The 27,610-nt window shown below is 38.0% G+C and overlaps 1 protein-coding gene across 2 annotated transcripts in view; it reads right to left on the minus strand.

The window, feature by feature from the left end:
• Positions 1-27,610, minus strand: part of LOC145670989 (uncharacterized) — a 427,013-nt gene that overhangs the window by 70,576 nt on the left and 328,827 nt on the right. For both annotated transcript variants that reach the window (XM_081739620.1, XM_081739619.1), the window contains exon 6: positions 18,248-18,376. In XM_081739620.1, coding sequence (XP_081595746.1) covers positions 18,248-18,376 — 129 coding nt within the window. The remainder of the gene's footprint in view (positions 1-18,247; positions 18,377-27,610) is intronic.

Here is a 27,610-nt window from a genome sequence, read left to right on the forward strand (position 1 = left end):
CTGTCAATCGGTTAACTTATGTTCTTGTCCAACATCGATTTCGTAACCTTAGCCTCTTATCTCGCCGAGAATTTGTAGGTTTGTGTGGGTTATCTCAATTATATTATATTGCCCAAGTACTGCCTTTTCCTACCTGTCATCTTTCAAAAGTTAAGACAATTATGGGTAATTGTATATAGAAACCAATGATTTTTCGTGTTTGTTCAGCGGTTTCCAAAATGGTGGATTAAATTCGAAAGGTGTCGAATTGCAAACCAAAGCACTATTTCTTCAACGATGTTTACGTTTACTCCACAAGCCTCCTGATCATCCTACCACTCAAGTCCTCATGAACTTATTACACCGTTTTCCATTAGAAGCACCCTTCTATCTTGGATATCTCTCACCTCAATATACTTATCTGAAACTGGTTCTGTAGGAGGTTTGTTATCGACTGTTGAATAATGATTTAGACGAAGTGCCAAGTGCTAAAAGAAAAAAAAAAAAAAAAAACTGCATTCTGTATTCTGCACTTCGCCAACCTTGTACTCTTATTCCTAATATTGTTGCTAAGCATGTCCATCACAATTGGCAATGTATCTAGCGTGTTTTACATGCTTCTTACTTAATTTATCGTGCAAGATCCGTGTGATTTATTGTGGTGCATCAAATTGTAGATAGTGTAGCCCGACGATATTCATTTGGATTTAGTGAATCTTATCTTTGTGCTTCTTGCAATGTAAAGGACACTATTCAACATCGTCTTACAGAATGTGGTGAAGCAACAGTGGTGTGGCCTCAGTTTTGTCGTTATATGGCCCATATGTGCCGCACTACTCCCACGGCTATTTTAATAGACTTAGTTTTTTCCTGATTTTGCTTATTTTCCGAGAACTAAATACCAAGATGTTAATTGGTTGATAGGAAACAATTTTATATTTGTTAGTAGAATCTCAGGAAGTTGTTCTTACTTCCTATACTATGCCTTTGCATGTACAGCTAAACCAAATTCCTTTTGCTATGTGAAATAGGTTACTTGCAATTTTTTTTAGAGTGATACATATTTAATGAACCAGTCAATTTGTATCCCTTCATTATTTTGTTTATTGGCTTCTACTGATATTAAGTTCCAATAAAAAAAGTGGTAGAGCGTTCACTTCTGGTGCATGGGGACCTTGGTTCAAACCTAGCTCGGGCAAAATGAATTTCGTGGTAGACAAACACCGTATGAGTGGGCTATCTCGGGGTTCTGCCGTTTCCTCCTATTTTCTTCCACCATTTCAATAATTTCTTATCATTATTTTCTCATTTAACCCTGGAACGTCAAACTTAAAGATTTCATTTCATTTCATTTTTGTTTGCTTGGTTTGTTAGTGTCAAATTTTTAAACCTGTTTCTGCCCTTCGGCACTAACTAACTTTATGGCCAATGAAATCCACAGATTGACTGCCGCGTTCAGGAAAGCTCTTCATTGACTTCTGTCCTTAGGCAACTGAATTCAGTTTCTAATGGTCAATTTTCGATTGGATTTCGAGTTAAAACTTGGAAACCGTTCCTACTTTTCTTCCATTCTGGCTATATGATCTGCCAGTGGCGTATTTACGATTTTGTTTCGGGGAGGGCTTTGCTAACTTTCGGGGGGGATTTGCCTGAAAATGTGAACATTCTGCAAGTTATTTCATATAATTTACTATAGTAAGTAAGATTTCGGAAGGTGGGCTTAAGCCCGGAAGCCCCCCTAAATACGCCACTGTGATCTGCTCACTCCATTCTGGCTATACAATCTGCCTACCTGAGCGCCTTCTAGACTTAATGCCCTTGACATGTTTGGTAAACGGTATAAATTATGCAGTTCCTCGTTATGGTCTTTGGACGCTAACGTGAGGGAAGAACGCCTACTCAAAGTGTTTGTGAATGAAATCTGCACTAACTATAGCTCTCAAAGTTTGCAGAAATACGTAAACTTTGACAAATGCAATATTTTCATATTATTTACACTCTAACTTGTCGCCCTACTGCAAAATTTATTTAGATCTCTTATATTAAGTAGACAACGTCAGGTAATTAAGCAATAATTCAATAGATGGTAGAATGGTTCAACTCAGGTTCGAGATCTCTTATCTCGCATCTTCAAAGGAAATTTCAGAAACTATTTCCTTCCACAAATTGTCTTTCATCTGTTTGAATCCAATGCTAGTGCGTACACAATTGCTGGATAATATTGGGAACGGGTAAATATCTGCTTTTGTATTCTTTTGCAAACATTTTGAATGAATATTTGTAAGTCTTGTAAAATGTTCTTAGATAGTCACTAAATGAACGATGAAATATACAAATGGTGATCAAAAAAATGGAAACACCTGAACGAAATTGCAACTTACCAGATTAATATGGTGTCGGGCCACCTTTCGCCTTCAGAACAGCCTTGATGCGACGTGGGATGGAGGCATAGAGGTCGTGAATGGTAGCAAGTGGAATTTTACACCATTCCTCGTGCAGGGCATCGGCCAGTTCTGTGAGACAGGATGGAGGTGGAAATCGTCGCCGGAGTCGTGTTTCCAAGACGGACCACAGATGTTCAATTATGTTGAGATCTGGGGATTGGGCGGGCCAGGGGAGGTGTTGAACTTCATCCCCATGTTCCTCGAACCACGCTGCAACAACGCCAGCTGTGTGAATGGGTGCATTATCATCCTAGAAGATGGCGTCATTGTCCGGGAACAACATCCGGACCATAGGATGCAAGTGGTCTCCTAAAATTGCGACATAATCGTTGGCAGTGATTCGTCCGCTAAGTGTGACCACAGGACCCAATAAAAACCATCATATGACGACCTACAGCATTACCCAACCGCCGCCATGTTTCACAGTTGGGCGGAGACACTGCAGATCATAAGCTTCTTTGGGCGTTCTCCACACATAAATACGGCCCGTGGTTGGGAATAAGGTGAAGGATGACTCATCCGACCATATCACACGTTTCCAGTCCTCAACGGTCCATGTTGCATGGTCGCGGCACCATTTGCGGCGTGCGAAAGCGTTATGGTCCCTGATGAGCGGTTTGGCCCGTGCAACACGACCCCGTAAGTTCATGTCATGTAATTCGCGGCGGACTATGATTGTCGAAACAGGGTTGGGGAGGTGCTGATTGAGTTCCTCCGTCACTTGCTCCGCAGTGGCACGACGGTTTTAATAAGTTTTAATACCCGGCGTAACCTGTCACTCATTATTTTCTTCCGCCCACTGTTCCGCTTCCCCCATGTGGTTTTCCCGTGTGTTGTGTAGGCCGTCATCACCTTCGACACTGTCCCACGCGACACACCTAACATAGTAGCCACTGCCGTCACACTCACTCCACATAACCGCGCACCAACAATTTGCCCTCTTTGAAAATCTGAGAGGTCTCCCATTTTACACTACCTACGTCTGCTGCAGCCAGTGGACACTGCTGTTCTACTGCGCCTGACGTAGTATGGAGACCGACCTAACACCACCACCAGCGGTCCGGCGCTGCGGGCGCCACGACACCACTGCCAACCCATACATCTGACGTGTTGCCAACTACAGGTGTTTCCATTTTTCTGATCACCATCTGTATGTGTTACATATACATGTCATATAAAATACACGAAAAAAAAAGGGTGTTCTTAAGGTTGACAGGTGAAGTGTTTAAGGATATTACGGAAGGATTTCGCTATAAATACACAATAGTCAGTGGATCCCATGATTAATGCAGTGTAGTTAACACGTGCCTACAACTAGACAATATTTGGTGGTTCGATAATAGAAACGACCGTGCTTAACGCTTTTAGCCGTAGTCCCATTTACGTATTTTATCCCATCAAAAGAGTATTTTCTAGTTTTTGTTGTATATTTTTTTTGTTGTTGTTGTTTAAAAGGTAGGAGCGCTTTTCAAAGTTTTAAGTGGAAATCCAATCGGAAAACGACCATTAGGGAGACCTAGTCGCAAATAGGAGGACAATATTAAGATGGGTCTCGCAGAAATACTAATCCAAAGTAGAAACTGGATCCAGTTGGTTAAGGATAGAAGTCAATGGAGATCTTTTGTTAATGCGGCATTGAACCTCCGGGTTTAAGCCATAAAGTTAGTTAGTGTTTCTAAACACGTTTGTTTTTAAGAAAAGAAAGATTACACTGTTCTACAAAAAAATTTTAAAAAAGTTCTTTTTTGGGGTAACAAAGTAATGATTTTGAAAGCATTTTCACTCCTGAATTCAAATCTGATTTTAGTTTTTCTGCATCAGGGATAGTTTTGGAGTAGTCAGCACGTAATGTTTGTGTTTGTAAAGCATTACTATATATTGTTGACACTATATATTACATAGAATTGTAGGTATGCGAAACAACTATCGACCGTACATAATGGTTTACTTTTTTCTTTTGTACTGAGTCTCTCTTGTCTCTGATACACCAGCAATAGTTTGCCAGCATGGTGGGCATCCACTTCCCTTCATAGCGTTTTTCAATGGTGGATATATCTTTATGAAATCTTTCTCCGTGTTCATCGGATATGTCACAGCAATTACTGATCCAGATGTGAGTCCATGATATGCAACTTCAAGGACATTTTGCACCCTAAATCCTGATAAGCTGCAAGCATTTCATCCACCATCTCCTTGTATTTAGGGTCCCGTCTTCTCCCAAGGAACATTTGGGTTACTTTCGTAAAACTCATCCATGCGTGCTTTTCTTTCTCTGTGAGACATGCCTCAAAACCTCTATCTTTCTGCAGTGCTCGTATATGCGGACTTACAAACACGCCCTCTCTTATTTTTGCAGCTGACAGTCGAGGAAGTTTGTCAGTAAGATATACAAAAGCTGGCCCATTGGGATCCATTGGCTTCACAAGCTGTTTAATAAGTCCAAGTTTTATATGTAGGAGTGAAACAAGAACATTTCTAGGATCTACAAGACTGTCCCGTTGCACATTCTTTTCACCAACTGTCCAATTGCGTTTAGGCCACTCCTTTTTCACATAGTGGGAAGTTCTTTCTCGAATATCCCATTCACACAAAACGCATGCATACTTCGTGCAATCTTGTTGCATCCCTAATAATAATACTATTACCTTGAAGTCACAACACAACTTCCACTTAGGGGCCGCGGTGGCTCAGTGGTAGAGCGTTCACCTCTGGTGCTTGGGTTCGATCCCAGCCCCCGTCAAGTGAACTTTGTGGTGGACAAACACCGTGTCCGTGGCTTTCCTCGGGGTTCTCCAGTTTCCTCTTACTTTCTTCATTCCACCATTTCATTCATTACTCATCATCACCGTCTCCTTTAGCCTAACCGGCATAACCGTGGGACGTAAAACTCAAAGATTTCATTTCATTTTACAACTTCCACTTACGTTCACTGTACTTAATTAAGGTCAATATCTTTCTGAAAATTTCATAACTCTCTTTGGTAAGAGTGCCATATGCAACTGGGATTGAAGGCAGTTTATTGTCGATATGCAGCAATACACCTTTTAAGCTATTCTTCGAAGCATCCAAAAATAATCTCCATTCACCAGGTTCGTATGTTATGTGCAAGGCTGTCATTAATCAATGAACATCATTGCAGAATGTCACGGAACTATCACTGGCAAAATAAGGCACAAAAGCATGTTCTCTGTTCCTGAAGGTTATGTTGGTTGTTTCGTGGAGAAGGTTATATTCCTATAACCTGGAGCCTAATAATTCTGCTTTGTGTTTACTGAGACGTAAGTCTCGCATTAAACCATTTAAATCATCCTGCTGTAATACACGTGGCGTGGGCGTACTAGTGCCTTGATACGGGGGATCTCTTCTTTTTTCCAAAGAAGATGTAAGTACTGTAGTGCTACTTTCTTCACTATCACTCATCTCTTCTATATCTGTGGGCCTTGAAGGAACTGGTAAAGCTTCAGAATGTACCACATGTCGTCTTGCTGACGGCAGATCCGCATAAACAATATGTTTCTTTGATTTGGTTCGTGAATCCCTGAATTTAAGTTAAGCAGAAATAACAGTCTGTCAAATGATCCCTTGGTTCCCTCCAAACCATCGGTACAGCAAATAATGAAACATTTTTTCCTTGCCACCACTTAATTAATTTACAATAACATGTAGCACAACACATATTAGGTGACCACTTCTTATCAAAATCACCAGCTCCGACGCCAAAGTCCTGCTTATATGCTCTCTTGATGATGGGTGTGATTTCTTCCTGTTTCTCATGAAGGTGAACTCGCCACAAACATAACAGAAGTTGTTAGCTGCGTTCTTACAACCACGAGTGCGAGGCATCTTTTTTACTTCACTTAAACACAAACAAAATGAATCCATAGCATTCAGTTTACATACAGTAAGTAGCACTAACGCCCGATAAAATATCAGATTCACACGCTCAGTTTAACTCACAAACTACTCCCAACATCACATTGCAACAACAAAACACTGTCGGGCAAGTTTTGCCAACCTCTGAAAAATGAAAGCTGTCAATGTTGCAAGGTCTTACCGTACTTTCCAACTTCCCTTTTGTCACCATATACTGTGTTTGGCATGTATATGAATATATATAGTACATGAATGCTTGAATTACTCGTAAACTATCCCTGACGGGTCAAATCGGATGTCTCATTTGAACTTCCATATCACATTCCTTTCATAGTACAAAATTTCATTTAAGAAACACAACCCTTGTAAAACAGTGTTATTATTCAAGTTACCCTGTTTTCGTTACGTAATTACAACTACTTAGTTAAATTTTGATCTATTGTTAACTTCAACTGTTCGAAATTTTCAACTTACCGTAAAATTTACGTGATCATATAACATCTATTATTAGCTCTGTTTTGTTATTTCAGAATATCTGCAACTAATTAAAACGTAGTTTACTCACTAAATGTTCAATAATAACAATCAAGATAAAATATACATAAACTGATGTATTTTCCGAAGGTTTTCTGCATTTACCTTTTTATTTTTCACAAACTTCCTTCTTTATAATTGAGAATGCATTCATTATTAATGGCTTCTTTACGTACGAGGGCCATGCCGAAAGTTTTTAGCAGCGCAATAATCTAACATCACAGCAACATTTTGTTTATTGCATTCGACACTCCGATATTTTGTGACTTTCAGCCATCAATGGCAACAATGAGTATGTGATAGCATGGTCAGAGATAAAAGAGATAAGGAAGCGCGCGTGGCCCATTCTCTAGTTAGCCATTGAGCTGTCAAGACCTGACTTTCGCGCTATGATTTTCTACGATTACAAGAAGGGCTTATCCGCGGAGCAGTGCCTTGAAACTTTTGGTGAATACTTCTGGGGAATCTGCTCCTTTGCGAGCCAGTGTTGGAAATTGGTTTCGGGAATTTAAAAGGGGACGTGCGTCATTTGAAGATGAATCTCATTCCGGACGGCCAAACATTGCATGACTCCCGAAAACATCGAAGTTGTTAGGCAAATGGTGAAAGATGATCCCCATGTATCTTTCCTGCAGATCAAAGCGACTCTCAACATTGGATCAACAGCAGCGCAGACAATTATGCATGAATACTTGAGTCTCAGGAGAAAGTGTTCTCGTTGAGTCCCTCATTTACTCACGGAAAGGGGAAAAGAGGGTAGGGTGGAATGGTGTGAATTTATTTTGAATAAATTCAATCAAGGGGCAAGTTGTTATGTTTATAACATCGTCACGGGTGACGAAACGTAGATTTATCATTATAATCTGCTTACCAAGCAGAAGTCGCAAGTGTGGTGCTTCGAAAATGAAGATCCTCCAACCAAAGTGAAGAGACCTCGGACGGAAGGGACATATTGCGACTGTTGTACTTGACAATCGGCGTACGGTGAATGCTGAGTGGTACTCAACAGTTTGTCTTTCCACTGTGTTCAAGAAATGGAAGGCCCAACATCCAAGATCAAAACTTGGCCATCTTCTGTTGCATCATGACAATACAAGTGCCCACAGTGCTGCAAGAATTGTAGACTTTTTGAACCAGGAAGCAGTCAGAGTGTTGCTACATCCACCCTATTCGCCGGACTTGGCCTTGTGCGATTTTTTTTGTGTTTCCCAAAGTGAAGGAACACTTGCGTGGACGTCGCTTTTCATCGGATGATGAAACAATTGGTGCTTATTTGGAGTCTATGGACAATATAGACGAAAGTGGAATGAACAGTTTTCTAAGTGGTTTGAAAGGATGCAAAAGTGTATTCGTGTCCGTGGAGAGTACTTTGAAAAACTGTAAACGTTTTGTTCCAGTCCGATGCTTCTTGTGGTCAGAGCTAAAATCTTTCGGCATGGCCCTCGTATTATATTAGAACTGTCCAGAAAAACATGTTTATACATGTCTGGCCATAAAATTTAACAAGTTAAATGTTCAGGTCTGGCCATAGAGAAAAATGATATCATACATTACGGACGGTTGTCCATATCAACATATACATATTTATAAACATTATTGTTATGATCACCATATATATTAGAAAGTAAAATGACAATAAATAAAAGTTGTAAAATATACGAACTGTCTTCAAAAGAAAAAAAAGGCATTACACAAAGAAGGCTATTAACAGATCCTATTGAAATTAACATGATACCACAGTGTGTAAGAATACTCTTTATAATGAAACAAGAGAAAATCGATAAAATTGATGAACCAATGTCCAAGTCACACGCATACAATTACGCAGGGGACTCTCGATTCAGCCTTTCTGCTCTCATTTTACCCAGGATACTTTGCGGTCGGTAACGTCAAGTGGAGGTATCGCCAAGGATGCTATAAAATAGAGGATTTGCGCATACCAGAAAATCGTAAAGACATACGTCAGAGCCACACGCATCCTATGATTGGTGATTTTCTTATCTGTGAAATGTTATTCCGGGTAATTTCTACTCACTTCTATTTGTATACCCATACGTGCAGCATGTAACCATTATATAACATAAATCTGAAGCAACAACTTAAATAAAAATAAACGACAGATACTACATGTTTATCGCAATGTTTTGAGCCAATATATATGGCGGCCATTCAGTTACTTAATAGGATAAAGATACATATGGGTAGATCCTCTATTTTATAACATCCTTGGGTATCGCGAGGTATCGTTCAAGACAACAAATGAAATACTGCATACGTAGTTACACTAGTCATTATAGGCAAAAGTTCCTCCACAAGACGTCACGGACAGGGAGCCAATCAGAACGCTAAACGCGAACTGGGGCTAAATGTTATTTTATATACCTTGACAGTTACAAATGAACATTGACAGCCGTTAATGAGTTTCAAAGTTTAACTCCAGTGACAGTAATTAAACCTGAATGAAATCTACATGAAACTACAAAGAAACTATAGGCCTATACTCTTTCAAACAAACAAATAAAGAATTGTCAAAATTGGTTCAAGTATGTTGAAATTTTGTCTAAACATATGTAGCATACCATCCCTTCGAGTTGTCACAAAAACGAAGAATGGATGCGTACAAGGAAAAAATAAAAATAAATATACTTATTTATATTATTAGTATTAGAGTATATCATTTGTTAAAATAATGATAAGTTCACTGTTAAAAATTTCTTTTAAAAAACAAAAAATAAAAAAAAGTATAAGAAAATTTAAAGGTAAAATGTATGGAGGAATAGACTGAAAATACTTCAACTATTGACAACTGGAGAAAAACGAGCTATGCGCGCGATCGTTTAGGGGGTGTGGCCTAACTCGCCGGTATTTTCCTGGCAGCGTGACTCTTGGTTACGTTGTCTAGTCTTTTGGTTTTTCCGGTAATGTGGTGGTTGTTTTCTGTTACGCGTTCTCTGCTTAGATCGCTTTGGCAAATAGGATATGTGGTTTAATACAACTACTGGGGCAACTCGGTGTTCCGTGCCAGTGAAGTTAATATTGTTTTTCATTCTTTTTGAATTAAGTGTTATATTAAATTTCACAAGTTGGAATAAATGGTTAGTGATTCGAGAAGAAATTGGAAAGAAAAAAGGTGATATTTTTGGAGCTAGAAAGTTACAGAGCCGGAGAAGGATTTTGGTGGCCAAAGAGGGCAGTGAACATATAGTGATTATAAATCCCTCATATTACGTTAGTTTACGTGCTCTAAGAGTTAATCCAAAGTATATTTTACGTCTGTTTTCTCATTTAGTTCTTTCTGAAATATTCTTTTTATTAAAAAAAGAGAAAATTATAAAGAGAGAAAATTAATAGTGTTGGACAAATCCGATATTGAACTAGAGCGATTGCTGGATTTGACCTTGTTTCAGCCAGTAATTCGAATGAATTGTCCTTACGTAAAGTTCTTTAAAGGCGTAATTTATTACTTGGATTAGTCAGAATCGCGATAATTTTTAGAAAAATCTGTCTGGCACTGGGCAAAGAATTGCTTTCTTTATTAGTCATTAATCCAGTCAAAAGAAGCCAAGGTTTCCATTGAAGGGAGGGGGTCTGAAGGTAAAAATCAAACAATCTAGATATAGGTGAGTGGCTAATTTGATTTATATTAAAGAAGTTGTTGTGTCACGTAAACAGTGTTAATTTTGTGCGGTTGTCTGTAGAGTTGGTTCCAAAAGGGATAAAATTCGCGTACCTTTGCATTTACTTGAAACCTTAATAAAATTCCTCCCAATTAAGTGGCGAAATACATTTTTCTTGATTCTGACGGAGACCAGATTATTGAGACTCGAACCATTCCCGGATCCAGTATTTCAAATTTCTAATTTGTTTTTTTTTTTCCTTTGCAGCTAATATACTCTGTTTTTGTTTTAAGACAAAAATTAATATCTTTTCAAAGAAAACGAATATTCTCGATTTTTCTCTCCAGTTGTCAAAAGGGTTCAAGATTTGATATTTTAAATAAGAACATAGTTAATAGTCAATTTTTGAATTAATACTAATCAGTGATTGTTCTTTAAAATTGTAAGAAGGCTGATTTAGACAAATTTTTATTAATTAAGATTTGATGACTGCGATTAGAGTTTGGTAGTAAACTTGATAGAGAGGAACAATAGATTTGATATTTTCTAAAAATTCAAGATTTCATTGATTATTAATTGTTAATTTTTGCTTCATTCTAAAGTATTTTGACAGATTGGAGTTTAAAGAATATTTGATACTAAAGCCAAAGATAAAGTTAATTGGATTGAAATTAGTCAAATTATTAACTGAAAACAGAAATAGTAATTTCTAATAGTTATTTGTTTAATGTTGAATAATAGTGTATACGTACTATTCAAACGATTTAGTGCATATACACCTCCCTCATTTTGGTTAATAAAATTGTTATTTTTCGAAAAAATGAAACATTGTGTTGGTTTGTTTACTCTGTTTATGTTTGATGTGTTTACCTTGTTTGCCTTTTGAAAGTCAAATATTGGATCTGTGGTCTTTCCTTTGCGTCGAAGTGGTTTCGCGATACGGGACAGCCTCACTCACAAGCCCGCTCTGCCAGGCTTTATCCGAGTGAGCCCAGATTGACAGTTTGTGTTATTTTCTGTTTTCTTTTTTTTCTTTTTTTTTTTTTACTTTCCAAACTCTTGATTTGGTTTCGAATGGACGAGGCTAGGCGGAAGTGGGCGTTACACATACCCACAATATACGAGGTGTGATCGAAAACTACGGTGATTAATTTTATTAGAAACAAAGTGATAAGCTTACATGGAATATGATTTAATCTACTTCAAGGCACTATCGTTGGCTACAAATGCACTTATTCCAACGTTGAATCCATTACTGGAAGCATTTCAGGAAGGCTTCTTTTGGAAGGGTGTTCAGCTGCTCTGTCGTGGCCTTCTTAATGTCAGGAATGGTCTTAAAACATTTGCCTTTAAGCATGGTTTAAATGTTTGGGGAGAGCCAGTAGCCGCATGGTACTATATCTGGAGAGCACAGTAAATGTGAACCGACATGAATATTTTTTCGGTCAAAAACTCGTGGATCAAAAGCAAGGCGTGGCACGGAGTGTTTTCATGATGAAGATGGAAGCCATTTGCCTTTAATCGGGGGTTTAAATGCTTTTCACGAACCCATACAAGATGATGTTTAGTTCTTCAGAAAGTTCTCGAATAATCATTTGTTTGAACAAATCATTTGTGCTACTTTTTGCACGTTTTCATCTGTTTTTGACTTCGAAGGACGTCTCGATCGTACCTAGGTAGCTCGTTTTCAACCGACTCCTTAAAGCTTTTAAATTGTTCATACAACTTGTAAACAATCTTCAATACCAGCACTTCAACGCCATACAATGATTTTGACATTTTATGAGTTTCTTTGGTACCTTTTTTTGCAGCTTAGAACAAAAATTAATGTTGGTACGCGACAGATTCTTAACACGTCCTTACTCTTCTGCCTCTGGAAGTCAACTAACATGTCACAACTCGTTCAAACTCCAGCTCTGTTCCGTCCCGGAATCACACGTTGTAGCCTCCGGAAATGGCACCAGCGGGGAGATAGGTTCGGGTGGAGTCTGGAAACAGGCTGCTATCTCGAATGTCCTGCACCGCCGGGCCGACTCACTTATTGAGCTAAACCTTATGCAGCAGGACAACAACCTACCGGCGGAGGTGAGGTTTGCCATCCTCCGAAATGGGCGACTAACTCGTGTCATTGGATCTGGGAGAGTACGTGTGACCTCATCACGTTCTCAGTGAGGTAGGTAGTTAAGACTGCCGCCCCTACCGACGGAGGTGAGCCCTTGGGTATCCCCCGAAATGGGCAACTAGGCCATGCCCTTGGGTCCGAGAGATAAGGCTGCATGGTACCCCAACACGCTAAAAAGAGTGGGTAGTTGGTGCATCCTAACGGACAGATCCAACGCCCTGCCGGGAAGGTGAGTTGCTGCCCTCAATAGAGCGTGTTGTGCGTGCTCTTGGGTCCGGGATGGGATACTTAGTATCCTAACGCACTCTCGTACCTCAGGAGTGCTGAGGAAGTGGGATTGCTCCTTCTCCCCAGTTTATCTGGGTGCAGGACCTACGACACTACCAGGGGAGCCGCCGCTCCCAAATGGCCATTGTCTTTAAAGGTAGACAGTCTACATCAGCCATTGGGTCTGGTAATGTACTGTGTACCTCTACCGTAAATAAAGGAAGTCCCGTATTGCTTGGACGACCCTACCGGGTGGGACTGTCGGATTCCTGCCTGCCAGGGGGCCAAACGAAGGTGGGGGAGGGGCCAATCCCAGGAATCTCGGTAACGGTTCTGACCCCTCTTAAAAAGGCAACTCTGAAGGATATGGTCCGGCACCAAACTCAAATGGTGACTTAACACGTACCATTGGGTCCGGGATGAGATACAGGAATATCTCGACGTGTGCGTGGTACGTCTACACGACAAGGCGGTTGCCAGTTGAACGATAGAGGTAGTCAGGGCCGGGATTGAACAAGCCCCCGCTGGCATTGCCTAGGGCTCCGGATTTGGGTTGGACTCTGCCTGGCTGTGGTCATACCGTGGGATTCGGTAGCTTGTAGGAGCCATTCCCAGGAATCTGGGTAACGGTGAACACGGGTGGGAGGTGAGCTTGCCTTATAACGCTCGGGCGCCATGCCTGCAGAGCATGGTAGGATTGGCTCGCTAGTAGTCTGCCTCAACCAGTAGCAGTGATGCCAATTGAAGGGAAATTTCCCTTGGCGCAGGGATATTTTGAGTAAATTTTGGAGAAAAGGGAAAAAGGGAAATTGCTTGCAATCTCTCAATATTGCAGGGAAATTTGAACCTCTCTTCAATCATTTATATATTGTAGATATATTTACGTATCTGATTAATCTCATTAAAATTCAATATGAATTCAACATCCTATTTGTTCCAAACATAATCCGTTGCACATATTTTACATAAATTTTCACAAGTTATCTTGCTTTGCATTCGTTAATATTTATCAAGATTACACATTAGGCCTACAACAATGCTTATTTAAAATCTTTTATCAAAATTAATCTTCCCATTGTTGAATTAAATGCAATGCAATTAGATGAAATATTTCTCGATTAAATTATCACTCCAACTATTATAACAGTTTGGTTTTCCCAATCAGAAGATGTTTTTCCCAACCAGAAAATTGATTGTGAAGAGGATTAATCGATGTAAGAGAAGAAAATCTGCCTGTCGTGAATGTAAATATGTATATATGGGCGAATACTGGGTCATTAGTGTATGTGTGTTTGTGTAAGTTTACAAATTTGTTTGGTGACTGTGCGCACAGAATTATATATTCTTAAGAATTCCGCATCTCTAAACTTTGTATTGTGCTCACGAACATTTCTCGTGTACAGCCAAAAAAGACAGTAGCAGCTGTTCGTATTCGTTTCAGTAAATATGGGAGTGCTGTTCTTAAGTGAGTACATACCAAATATATACATAATTAGGGATGCATTCGAGTCGAGTCGAGTCGAGATTTAAGCCTGTCTCGACTCGTCTCGAGAAAATGTTGTCTCGACTCGAAAATATGTTTCTGTCTCGACTCGTGTCTCGACTCGACAGTCTCTGTCTCGACTCGACTCGAATTCGAGTCGAGACAAAATGTACGAGTTAAAATATACGCACACATCAGCCAAACCATCATGACTACCTACCTAATTGTCAGTATGTCGACTTTTGGCATGGATAAAAACGGCGACACGTCTTGGCATACACGCAATGATCCTTGGTAGGTCGCTGGAGAGAGCTGGCACCACATGTGCTCACTCAGGTTACCTAATTCCCGTAAATTCCGGGAAGGGGGGCGATGTGTTCTGACGTCACGTTCAATCATATCCCACAAGGGACATCACTCAAATCTCCGGCTCCAATTTCAATGAAACTTTTTTTGCTGTTAGAAGGCATGTATGCATCATTACTTGTGATGACAAATTTTTGCCATGGTGCATGTTTTCTATTTTTTTTAAATAACTTTTAAGAGTTGTGATGTGGTTATTAGAGATTACTACAGAAGTCCCTTACTACCCTTTGTAAACGGAGCGTTACTGAAGAAAAGTGAAGAAAAACCATGTGGATACATATAAGTCCTGGGGGAAGTCGTATGGTAGATATGACCTTGATGGCAGCCATCTTGAAATCCGCCATTTTGAATTAAGGTCAAGTTTTCAAAATGGAAATAGGGAAATATGATACATAATTTCGGGCTAGAATTTAATTAGAAAAATAATGGTGAGGTTAGTTTTAAGATACACTCATTTGGGGGAAAGTTACAGGCATATTAATTGTTTTTACTTACTGTGTGCGTAAGTCCCTTCTTCCTTTCGTCTCAAGACCTGTAAATCGATCGCAACGGCAGAGCCCGGTTTCGCACTAGTGTTTAGAAATCTTTAAACTCACTTGAGGCAATATTTGTGGATTATTGCCTCACACACACACACAGAATCAGAGTCCTCACACACCAAGGATGAGAGCTGTGCCACTGAGTCACAGCGGCCACGGGGCTAGGTCGAGTCCACTTTACGTTCATAGTTTCTTAGTACATAAATGTTACGATTATGAAATAGATTTTCCTTAATGAGCTGCATAAAAACAAAAGCTTTCGAAATGCATTAAACAATTAGCTCGATTTGAGTGTGAACTTAAAGTTATATCAGAGTGTAAATACGGATACCCACCAAAGCTCTAAAACTTAATACACTATTTCTCCTATATAGTCAGCATGTATCAAGCAATCGTTCAGCTTTCATTTGAGAGGATGGAAATCGAAGGCCCCTGAACAACTATGTTACTAATGTGCGAAATGTATTTATCTTACAGTGAACTGCTTTGATGCCAAGTGGCGTAACTCCAAAATTGAAATTTTCCAGGAGTGAAAGTTGAAGTTCAATATCTCATGAACAATCCATATTTCTTTTATGTTGGGAACCAAAACCATAACTACTGTATGTAGTTCATTGTTTTATAACTTAGTGTTTACAAAAATCCTTTTAAAAAATACCTATTCATAGAAGTGAATGGTACTTATCTGTACTAGTTCTTGGCATCCAAGCAGTCCATTTATTGTAATACTAGCTTAATATACCCATTCTTCGCATGGGGGCTGTATTTGGAAGTCAACACCTGTGGAAGTATCACCATTCATTTCAGTGACCGCGAAAACTATGGATTTGACACTACTATCAATCAATATGGGCTATTTATACATGTCTCGGTATTCCTCACCCGCTGACACCCGGCCCGCATACAGTAGTAGCTGAATTTGCAAGTCATCGCTGATGGAAGTGTCACCATTGATCTCAGCGACCGAGAAAACTATGGATTTGACACTAATGTCGATCAATTTGGATTACTTTTACTACATGTCTCGCTAAACTCCCCCCTGAGACCCCCTGCTTCCAATTTTGACGAAAACGCTTCGCCTTAGACTGGGACCTGGACCAAGGTATCCGTGACCAAAATTTGGTAACTCTCGGTCAACTTGTCTGGTCCCCAGGTCGGTCCCAGTAAACGTCCCCTCCGAGACCCCCCTGGTTCGAAATTAAAAAAAAACGCTTCGTCTTGATCTGGGGCCTGGAATAAGGTACCCGTGACCAAATTTTGGGAACTCTCGGTCCACTCGTCTGGTCCCCAGGTCGCACACAGACAGACAGACAAACACACAAATAAACTCTTTATTTTATTTATATTAGATAAGATATACTATGTAAAATAGTCTCGTATCATAATATGTGATGTACAACAAATGTTACATTATATATTATCCGTAGCTCGTGATATGCTGCAACATATTAAAGCCTCAGAATAGTTGGGCAAGCGAATAATCCAGAAGTTACGTAACCCTATTGCGTTCATGGGAACGAAAACACAATAATTATAACTATGCTAAATTACTATAGACTACCAACTGCTCATTCAGAGAATTTATGAAGTTCACTTTATCGCAATAGTTTTATACAAACTAGATTTAGACTACGGATAATAGTTTTATACAAACTAGATAATCAATTATTATTATTATTATCATTGTATTTGCAGTACAACCAAATACAACGACATTAACTATTAGTTCTAATTAACTGAATTGAGCTGAAAATTAAATCTTGATCTTTAAAGATTAACTTTTATTTTTATGCGTTCTGTACCTTTCTGAAGGAATAAAAGCTGGAATTGCTTTCAAGGCTGTTTCTGAGTGAATACTTTCTTCAAAATAATATTAAAAATTATAGAAAGATTTTCGAGACATTCGAGTCGAGTCGAGATTTTTAAGAGCCGTCTCGACTCGAAAATTCGAGTCGAGAAATACGTTTGTCTCGACTCGTCTCGAATTTTACAAAGTGTGTCTCGACTCGAATTCGAGTCGAGTCGAGTCGAGATTCGAGACATGTCTCGACTCGAGCGCATCCCTATACATAATATTTTCTTTGTACCTTAGGTTACATTAATATTAAAATCTATCATGATATCTAGGATAAAAATTAAATTTACATAATATTTATTTTATATTTTTTATGATTTATTTAGATTGTTCGTCCTGGCCGAGGTATTTATAGGGTTTTTCCTCAGTCACACCAGGCAAATGCAGAGATTGCACCTTTAACATAGGTCCTGGCCTACACCTTTCCATGTCCTTTCCCCTCCTATCGCGACGCCTTAGATACCTAAATAACAAATCAAGCTCAAATTCTGCTTGATTTAAGTTCAAAGGAAGGCTGTCACGTATCTGCTTGTATGTGGTTATAAGATTGGGGAAAGGGAGTGGAAGGCAAAACGATTAAAAATACGTTTACTAAATGCAGTACTAAATGAAGGGAAATTTTGTCCGGGAAAGGGAAATTCGGAAGCTTGTGAAGGGAAAACGGCTCTGAAGGAATTGGCATCACTGACCAGTAGGTTAACTAGTAGGCACTCAGGACTACGGTCTGGCTACGCAGTGGACGTATCCCACTCCCTCAGAGAATGAGGATTACGTCGCTTTGGCAAGTCAAAATTAGGGGACAAATTCTGACGGTGCATCACGTGCACGTGGATACAATAAGTATCGAGGAACTACGGTCAGAGTGCCTAGTTTGGCGGAACCTGTCCATCAAATAGACCGAACGGTCGCGGGCATGCTCTCCATGCATGCAACTAAGCGTGGCAGTAGTAGACCACTAGCACACTATGTATACAACATCAATAGATGGCACTGTATTACTACATTCATCTTACTTTTTGATCACATTTTAATTCAAGAAATAATATTTGAAAGTTTTTCATGGATCCAATACGGAGAAAGTGATCTCTTTTGACCCTTTGTGTTTCAGCAGATGTCCACCGGAAACAATAACAATAAATAGGTGCACAAATAAAGATTAGTATACAACCTCCAAACTCCACTGTTGTCGGTTTCCTTGATCTGCTTCGTCAGGTGCTCTAGAATCTCCTTATTCACCTGCGTATACCATTGTACTGCTTCATGGATTCTGTTCTCTTCTATCCTAAATATTGTCTCCCTGTTGAAAGATAGGACAACTAATTATTATCGCCGTCATAATAATATTTATACTTTTTAATGCTTAAGTATATAATGGAAACATTACAATAAAATATAATCTTGTTTTATCTTATTAATACAGTGTTGGACCACCTTTACCTGTAGCGTGTATTCATCGTGAATTGGGATATTGTCGTGATTGTCAGCGGTGATGTAACTTGTGTGAATCGTTCCCCGAGTAATACCGAATCATTTTTCATGCAATGTTGCATTAACGATGATGGAAAAAAAAAAAAAGGAATCTACTGGACTCGTTGCTCTAAAATCGATCAAAGATATTTAATAAAGAAATAACGCTCATACTACTGCTAAAAAAGTGTCCACATTTAGATAATCTGCAATAGTAATTTGAGGAAACTGAATCCAATAGAACTACTTAAAAATTTTCCGTTTATGGGGTCAGAAGAAAAAAAGGCACGGTGGCTCAGTGGTAAAGTGCTTACGTTTGGTGCGTGGGGTCCCTGGTTCCATCCCCATCCAAGTAAATTTGCATCTGTGGCGTGATTACGAGAAATTCCCCTCGAAATGTTCAGTGTCTGTTCTCGGGAATCGAACCCATTACTTTCCGAATGCAAAGTCAACGCTTTACCAACTAAGCCACGGCCACATTGTATTGGTATAATTTTCAGTATATAATTAGCTTGCTGCTTTAGATCAGAGATTTCTTTAATCATGGTCACTTGGAATATAATGGATACTTGTATCGTACAGAATCCTTATGAAAGTGCTACTATTTTCACTGCTAGCTTCTCATTTAGATAGTGTATATTTTCAACGAAGGGGGGTGCACTTGCACCGGTGTACCTCCCCTAAATCCGGCCACTGTAGTTATACAATTATGCAATGTGCGTCAATAATAATCATTTTCTATAAAGTGTTATGTGCATCAAGGTGTATATATTCCAGTGGCGGATCTAGAATATAAAAACTGCAGGAGGCACCCAGAACCCAGACTATGATAAGCAGTGGCGTATTTATGATTTTGTTTCGGGGGTGGCTTTCCTAACTTTCGGTGGGGGGCTTTGCCTGAAAATGTGAAAATTCTGCAAGATATTTCATATAGACCCCTACTTTACTATAGTAAGTAAGATAGGAAGCCCCCTCCCTAAATACGCCACTGATGATAAGTATATCATGAGTTTACTATAAACTTTCAAAAATATATAAATAATAGCTTAAAATATTTTCGTTATCCAAAAGAACTAGGGGGCCTAGGTCACCCACCCCCGAGGTAGATCCGCCACTGGTATATTTGCAAGATCGCTTGAGTGCCGGTCTTTTGCTCCCATTCCATTTGTTAAAAATCCTGCAGACGTTCCTCTGATTGAGATGTATGCCTTAACAACTATCAGCAATTCAATATTTTGCCACAAGATAACACTACTTACAAAACCCTACTCCTGCCACCTTGCGACTGAATTAAGAACTTCGTGAATAAAACTTTGGTATTCTCTAAATCAGGGTTTCTCAACCTGGGAGTTCTCAACCTATACATACTGTTAGGAGCAAAAAAAAAAAAAAAAAAGAAAAAAAAAATAGTCTACTAAGCATTTCCAACAGGCGCAGAGTTGTTTAAAAATAAATTTAAATGAAAGAGGTATGATATCAAACTAATGAGAACTGCATATTGAAATACCGGTACCAGACAAACACAAATGTAACAAAACCTACATATTGAAATACAACTAAAATTGAAAGCAAATGAAAATTATTACTTTTAAAGCAGCAGACACCAGCCTAGAATATTCTTCTCTTCTTTTCAGCCAGAACTTGTCCAAGTCTTCGCTACAGAAAACCAGTTGCAAGGACTTATCGCACGATAATTCTATTAGCTAATGTCTTTATTTTTTTTTTTTATCATATGACCCAAAATTAAGGGAGTTACGATTTTTTTAAAATTTTCAAATGGCCCCCATTTTGAAACAGTATGATGGATCGGATGATATGAATGAATTGATCAAATTTGGTTTTAATCCATTCGCTTTTAGGAAGTTACTGTATCCACTATATACAAGAAATGGATTTTACTATTATAGAAATAGATGAATATCGTGAGATTTCCTGCAATTAATATATTAAAAACCCCACACAAGCTTATTACAAACTAGAAGCTATACGGGGGTCGCTGCCAAGAGGATTTGGTACAATGGGAGTCGAGATAGGAGTTAGGTTGAGAACCACCGCTCTAAATAAATGAGATATTTTGAAATCGAACCGGTATGTTACGATCTAGTGTTATTACATGGTTTTGGTTAAGTTGATACCATTCGAACAGTTAGCTTTTAATGCAGACTACACTAATAATAACATTATTAATAATAACAATAATAACTTTATTCGAAGGAGTGAACGTCCACATTTAGAATTGCCATATGACAGGCTTTTAAACATTTTAGATTTCACGCAGATTTATACTAGTAGAAAAATCCCTTAATAGCGTAGCAAGAACATACAATTTACACAACTGACCTTTAACCATACTACTTATGAAAATATTAATACCGAGTTTTAATCAACATCTGTTTTATAATTCTATATTAAAATATTTTATATGCAGTGGCGTCACTAGGCCTCATTTGGGGCGGATCAAGTTTCGTCTCAAAGTTTTCATCCTTCCGCACAAATTTCACAACGAAAATGCGTTACATACTTATAAATATATTTGAAAGCCAAGTACCTAATAAGTAGAGCCCGGATTTCCATGCACAAACCAACCCCGAAATATGCATGCAAATATGCACGAAAAATATCTAAAATATGCATTAAAATTTTGACATATGTACTAAAATATATAAGAAATAAAATGTTAATTTCTTTCAATACCCTAATGACCTCTGTTGCAATGAACTATGAACGTCTTCCTTAGGTTCTCTTTTGTAAACCCTCTGCGTTTACAAGTGAGAAACGTTTTGTAGATGGAAAATTTACTTTCTACATCAGCAAGAAGTCATTGGTGCATGTGAAAAAATAAAGTCGAAAGCATGCATCGTATATGAATTTATCGTAAAAGATGATGCGTAAATGAAGAATTTACCGGAAATGATGAATTTATAAATGATGATGCGTAATTGATGATGCGTATAAATCGTATGATGCGTAAATGATGATGCGTATAAATCGTATGATGCGTAAATGATGCGTATAAATGATACGTGTAAATGATGCGTAAATGAATGCGTGTAGATAAATGCGTAAATGAATGATGCATAAGTAAATGATGCGTATAAATGATGCGTAAGTAAATTATGTGTATAAATGATGTGTAAATAATGCGTAAATGAATGATGCGTAAATAAATTTTTAAATGATGCGTGTAAATGATGCGTAAATGATGATGCGTATAAATCGTATGATCCGTATAAATCGTATGATGCGTATAAATCGTATGATGCGTAAATGATGATGCGTATAAATGATGATGCGTATCGTAAATGATGAATTTATCGTAAATGATGATGGTGCGTAAATGATGAATCGTAAATGAATTTACCTAGGATTGTGAGCAACAAACTCAACGCTATTTTTTAAAAAAAATCTATATTTGCGTTTACAAAGTGATTCAGTTCACTTTAAATATAACATACTTTCGTGTGATATACTCTGAAATATGTTAGTATGCAGCAATAACATTCGGAAATATGGAGTATCCTGCAAAGTTTGTAAAATATTCCTGCATATCAAAATTCACTCAAAATATGCACTTATATGCGCTAACATATGCGTCTCAAACGAATCCTTACAAGTCTGTCGGAAAGAAAAAAATACTTTCCATATGTTTCTGCATGTTAATATAAACATGCATTTTGCATATAAATCCGGGCTCTACTAATAAGCCATCATTAGATCCACGATAAACTGGATTGTTTTTTTTTTTCCACTTTAGCAATCAGAAAATTATTCTACATATAGACAATGTCATTCAGTCTTTTGCAAGCATTTAGAACAGAAGAGCGGAATTCACACACCTAAAAATACAATATATTCAGTGAACAAATAATCTTTGGTTATTTTTTGTACTATATAAATAGTTTCCTAATAATTTCCTTCATTTATATATATACTGTATATATATCAGTGGCGGCTAATGTTAGTGTTGCAGCGTTGCGCAACGACCAAAGTATTTCAAGAAAAAAAATATTATCAATAGTAGTAAAGAACAGAAAAGTACTTTTTAATACTCGCATATACAGTATACACTTTAAATAACTTATTTTTTACTTCTGTAACAGTCCGTTCCGCTAATCCGTTTTAAAAAGCGAAAAATAATCCGTCATTAATTTATATTGTGTGAGTCTCTAATTTATATTGTGTTGCAGTGAGCATACAACGACCAGATTCCTTCAGCGCGGCAATTGAAGCAAATGTTACGTCTCCTTTCCCCTATCTCAGAAGTTAAAGGGACTGGTCGTTGCAGTGCTTCTGCAACACAGCACGGTTTCCAGTGAACGAGAAGGTTTTTCGCGCTAAATAAGATTTCTAAATTTTATTTCACTAGCAATAACAAATGGAATTTGTTTCTATGTATTCATATTTTTAAATTACAGGACCATACTGAAGCAAATCAATATAATGACAATTAAAAAAAAAGTGATTGTAGAATTACAAAATAAGAAAGAAAATATCTAGTAGAGCAGAAAACAAATAAAAGTAGACCCGCATTTACAAGTTAATTCTTAGCTTATATTGATAATGCTATAATGATAATTATAAGTAATAATGGAGGGAAGACAGACAGAGAAAGACAAGAAAGAGCAAAAGGTTTAGGATAGGGACATGGAACATACGTACTATGTTACAGGGAGGAAAATTAGAAAATCTTAAAGAAGAAATGAAACAAAATAATTTAGATTTGGTAGGCGTTTGTGAAGTTAGATGGGGAGGTAATGGGGTATTGAACAGCGAAGGATATAGAATCTTTTACTCAGGTAATGAAAAGGGCGGTCATAATGGCGTAAGAATAATTCTTGGAAAGCGCTTAAAGGAGAAGGTAGTGAAAGTAGAATTTATTGATGATAGAGTTATGATGTTAAGACTTAAAGGGAAAACGAAGGATCTAGTGGTGTGCAAGGGGCACTTCGTTACCTTGCTTTGGTATTTCAGGTTATATATTTTAATATTAAATCTATCTATACATAATTAAGTTGTGTGTATTAATAAATAAGTCAGGCATGACACGTATTTATCTAATGCATTTATCTGGTTCTATTTATTTAATAAGTATAGCATAATATATAATCTTACTATGTTTAATATATGTAAATGTATGTAAATATCAATTAGTGCATTATCCCAATCCTTTATATAAGCCAAATTTTCTTAAGATTATGATTCAGTTAGTTAGATCGAGTATTACTTTCGCTCCCACTAGATTATAGTCCTGGTAGAGAGGCTAGTGTTTTGAAGATTTCTCTTTTCTTTCATGCTTTTCCAGTAATTTTCCACTGCTGTAGAAGTTTCTAGAACCGTTAACAGTTAAATTTTTTCTTCATTTTTTCTGTTTCCGGCAAAACATATAAAAAGGCGGTTTTTTTTTATATGGCTTTCGCTGTTTCAGCTAAGGAGGCCTGTAGAGTAGAGGGCTAATGCTGGTGGCTGTTCAGTCCGAAGGGAATTAGCAAGAGAGCTTTTTCCTGGGAGTTTGCCCTTTAGATTAGTTACTGGTTGTCCAGTGGATATGTTAGTCCGTGGCTTCCAGTCCCGCTAGAGAAAGTGGTCTCTGGCCGTAACTAAGGTGAATTCCAGAGTTAGGAATAGGAATTAAAGAATAAAATAGGAATTTTGAGCTCTACGTCAGAGTAATGGCTTAAATGGGCTCTAGTTACTGGTTAGAAGGAGTGAAAAGTAATTTGCTCTTGGGGTGACCCTAGGGAGAGAGTGAACCCAGGCACTTAGGTTTTGAAACTCTCCAGGTGCTGGAGGTTTTTCCCATTAAAATAGAATCCAAGTTGCGATTTGGTTTCGTTTCCCCGTACAGTCAGGCAATAGTGAGGCTTGGCTGGTGTTTTTGTTTTCACACTGCGACTTTCCTGTTTGAAAGTATTAGGGTGTGTGTTCACCTTTTAACCTAGAGTCTTGAATGGAAGACGAAATACTTTAGCTGGGCCATGAGTGACGGCTGCTACTCCTAATTTCCTAAGTTTACTTATTCTTAAGATTTTAGCTAGTTTCCTTTTCTGGATTTCTCTGAGTGTTGAGAGTCCTAACCAGGTGTAAGCCAGACTGTTGCTAAGTGAAGTTAAGCAGTCTTTGAAAGTAAGGAATATGAAGCTAGAGTAGAGAGAGTACTAGCTTCCATATTACCGCAGTTCCCAAAAAATTATTAGAGAAGTCTTTATTTTTATGTTTAGTGATATTTAAATTAGAGTTTGTGCTCCTTGAACTCTCATGATGAGTTTTTGGGAAGCCGAGTAAAATATTAAGATTAAATTTACAAGGGCGAAGTAACGTCCTTTGAATCTCGAATTTCTAGCCACTCACCTTACCTTAATTAGAGAAACATTAAGCTTAATAAATCAAGTTATTCTCCGTAAATCTTTTGACTTGTTAATTTTAACTCAATCGTATTTTTGAACCTGTTACCTAGACAACAGCGAGCGGACGAATTATTTCTTTTTTGTTGTAAGGTAAAAATGGCAGACTCGTAAGAGTGGTGTGATAAAGAACCTCGATTAGGTTTATAGTTTCCAATAGAGATAAAGCAATCAGATCCGTAGCGATCAAGAGGAGAACATAATAATCATAATTAATAATCATAATAGTAATAATATAAATAAAATTTCTTTTTTTCTTTTTTTTTAACCTTACAGGTGATACAGACATGCACCGACGACTTCGCATGCAACTGAAGAAGTAGAGGAAAATTATGAGAAAATAGAAGAAATTATAGATAGGGAGAAGAAGGGTGCATGCATAATTCTAATGGGAGATTTCTATGCAGTTGTGGAAGAAAAACAGGAAGGTAGTATCGTAGGCAAATATGGTTTAGGCGAAAGAAATGAAAGGGGAGAGGGACTGATGAATTTCTGTAGACAGAATTCACTAGTAATTGGAAACCCTTGGTTCAATCAGCACAAGAGAAGAAGATATACATGGAAATCACCAATAGACGGCAGAAGATATCAGATAGACTATGTTATGATTCAGGACAGGTATCGGAATAGCTTAAAGAATGCGAAGACCCTTCCCGGGGCTGATATTTTCTCTGATCATAATCTTGTGCTGGCCGAAGTAGATATTCAACTGAAAAATGTAGGCAGAAGAAAAGTAGGTAACAAAGTGTTGAATACTGAAAAGTTGAAAAACGAGGAAATAAGAAATCTTTTCGTTGAAAAATTCGAAGAAAAATGTTCAAACGAGGAAAGGATAGGCGCAGATAGTGACGCACGGTGGGAACATATTAAACGTTGCTTACAGCAGGCTGCAGAAGAAGCAGTAGGTTACCGCAAACACAAAACTGCTAAGAAACCATGGGTTACAGAGCAGATGTCGCAGAAAATGAGGGAGAGGAAGATGTGGAAACAGGTTGATAGAGAAGAGGGCAGAAAGGTGTACAGAAAGTTACATAATGAATTACGAAGAGAAACAGACAGACTGAGGGAAGAGTTTTACAAAAGAAAATGCGAGGACATAGAAGAATTAGAAAAGTTGGGAAATATGAGGAAGTGTACAAGGAGATGAAATCTATAGAATTTCGGAAGAAATGAGGGGGTATTATGATGGCAGTAGAAAATAAGAATGGCAAGGTAGTCAGCGAGAGAAATGAGGTCATAGGAAGGTGGAAAGAATATGTTGAAGACTTACATGAGAGTAGGGATAGACCGTGTAGCCTAAATATTGGAGTAGAAAATGAAGTAGGCGAGGATGATAAAGGATTTAGTATTCTTAGGGATGAGTTTGAAAAGGCTATATCAGAGATTAAGAATGGAAAGGCAACCGGAATAGATAACATACCAATCGAATTCATTAAAAATATAGGAGACAAGGGAAAGAAAGAATTGTTCCGACTATGCAATGTCGGATTATAGAACCCAAAGAGATGTGAGGATTATAGAACTGTTAGTCTCATATCTCATGCAGCTAAAATTCTGCTCCGAATACTGAACAGAAGGTTATATGAAAGAACAAATAAAGAAGTTGAGGAGGAGCAGTTCGGGTTCAGAAGAGGCAAGGGCACAAGAGATGCAATTAGATTATTAAGGGCGATCGGTGAAAGATTTATAGAAAAAGGGAAAGAGGTGTATGTTATATTTATTGATCTAGAAAAGGCTTTTGACCGCATGAATTGGGAATTGTTGTTGGGAGTTCTAACGAAGATAGGGTTGGAATGGAAAGATAGGAGACTCATAAGAAACTTATACATGAACCTACAAGTAAGTGTTAGGATAGAGGAAGAACTAACGGAAGAGAGTGCAATTGGAAGGGGAGTTCGACAAGGATGCTGCCTCTCGCCAACACTATTTAATGTCTATCTAGAAGAGATAGTGAAAAAGAGTTTACATGATGATGATGGTATTTCGGTAGGAGGTAGAATGATTAGATGCATAAGATTTGCAGACGATATGGCACTTCTTGCAGAATCTGAAAAGAAAATCAATAAAATGTTAGAAAAAATGAGAAAGGGCTTTGAAGAATATGGGATGAAAATAAATGTTAGAAAATAAATGAAAATAAAAGCCATGGTGATTGGAACGAAAGGGTCTGTGTCAAATATAAAAGTAGGAGGGGAGAAAATAGAACAAGTGAATAGTTTTCGATATCTGGGTAGTATTCTTAGTAATAACATGAAGTAGCAAGGATAGGAATGGCGAAAGAAGCCTTTAGGAGGAAGAAAAGTCTGTTTTATGGGGCCAATAAAGGCAGAATACCTACGATGATGATGATGATATTGATAATGAAGGCTTCTTCCACAGCAATTTGTGATTCAAATATTAATAAGTCAGTATGTAGAATCGCCCCCTTCTCTCTGTGGATAGCCTAGTATTTTAGTTATAATTGATAACTAAATTGATAATTTCCACATAAAGCCGTATGATGGAGAACACCACATTGAATTTGGGACTAGTTAGCAATGATCAGGGGCGTAGCCACGAGAGGGGGGGGGGAGCAAATTTCGAAACTTGACTAACATTTGTGGACTTTCCTAACGAACTGTACTTGTTTAACAGAGAAACGATTGATGTAGGCTAAATATTTT

Source organism: Thermobia domestica, chromosome 15 (assembly GCF_964235325.1).
Source record: "Thermobia domestica chromosome 15, izTheDome1.hap1.1, whole genome shotgun sequence".
NCBI lineage: Eukaryota > Metazoa > Arthropoda > Insecta > Zygentoma > Lepismatidae > Thermobia > Thermobia domestica.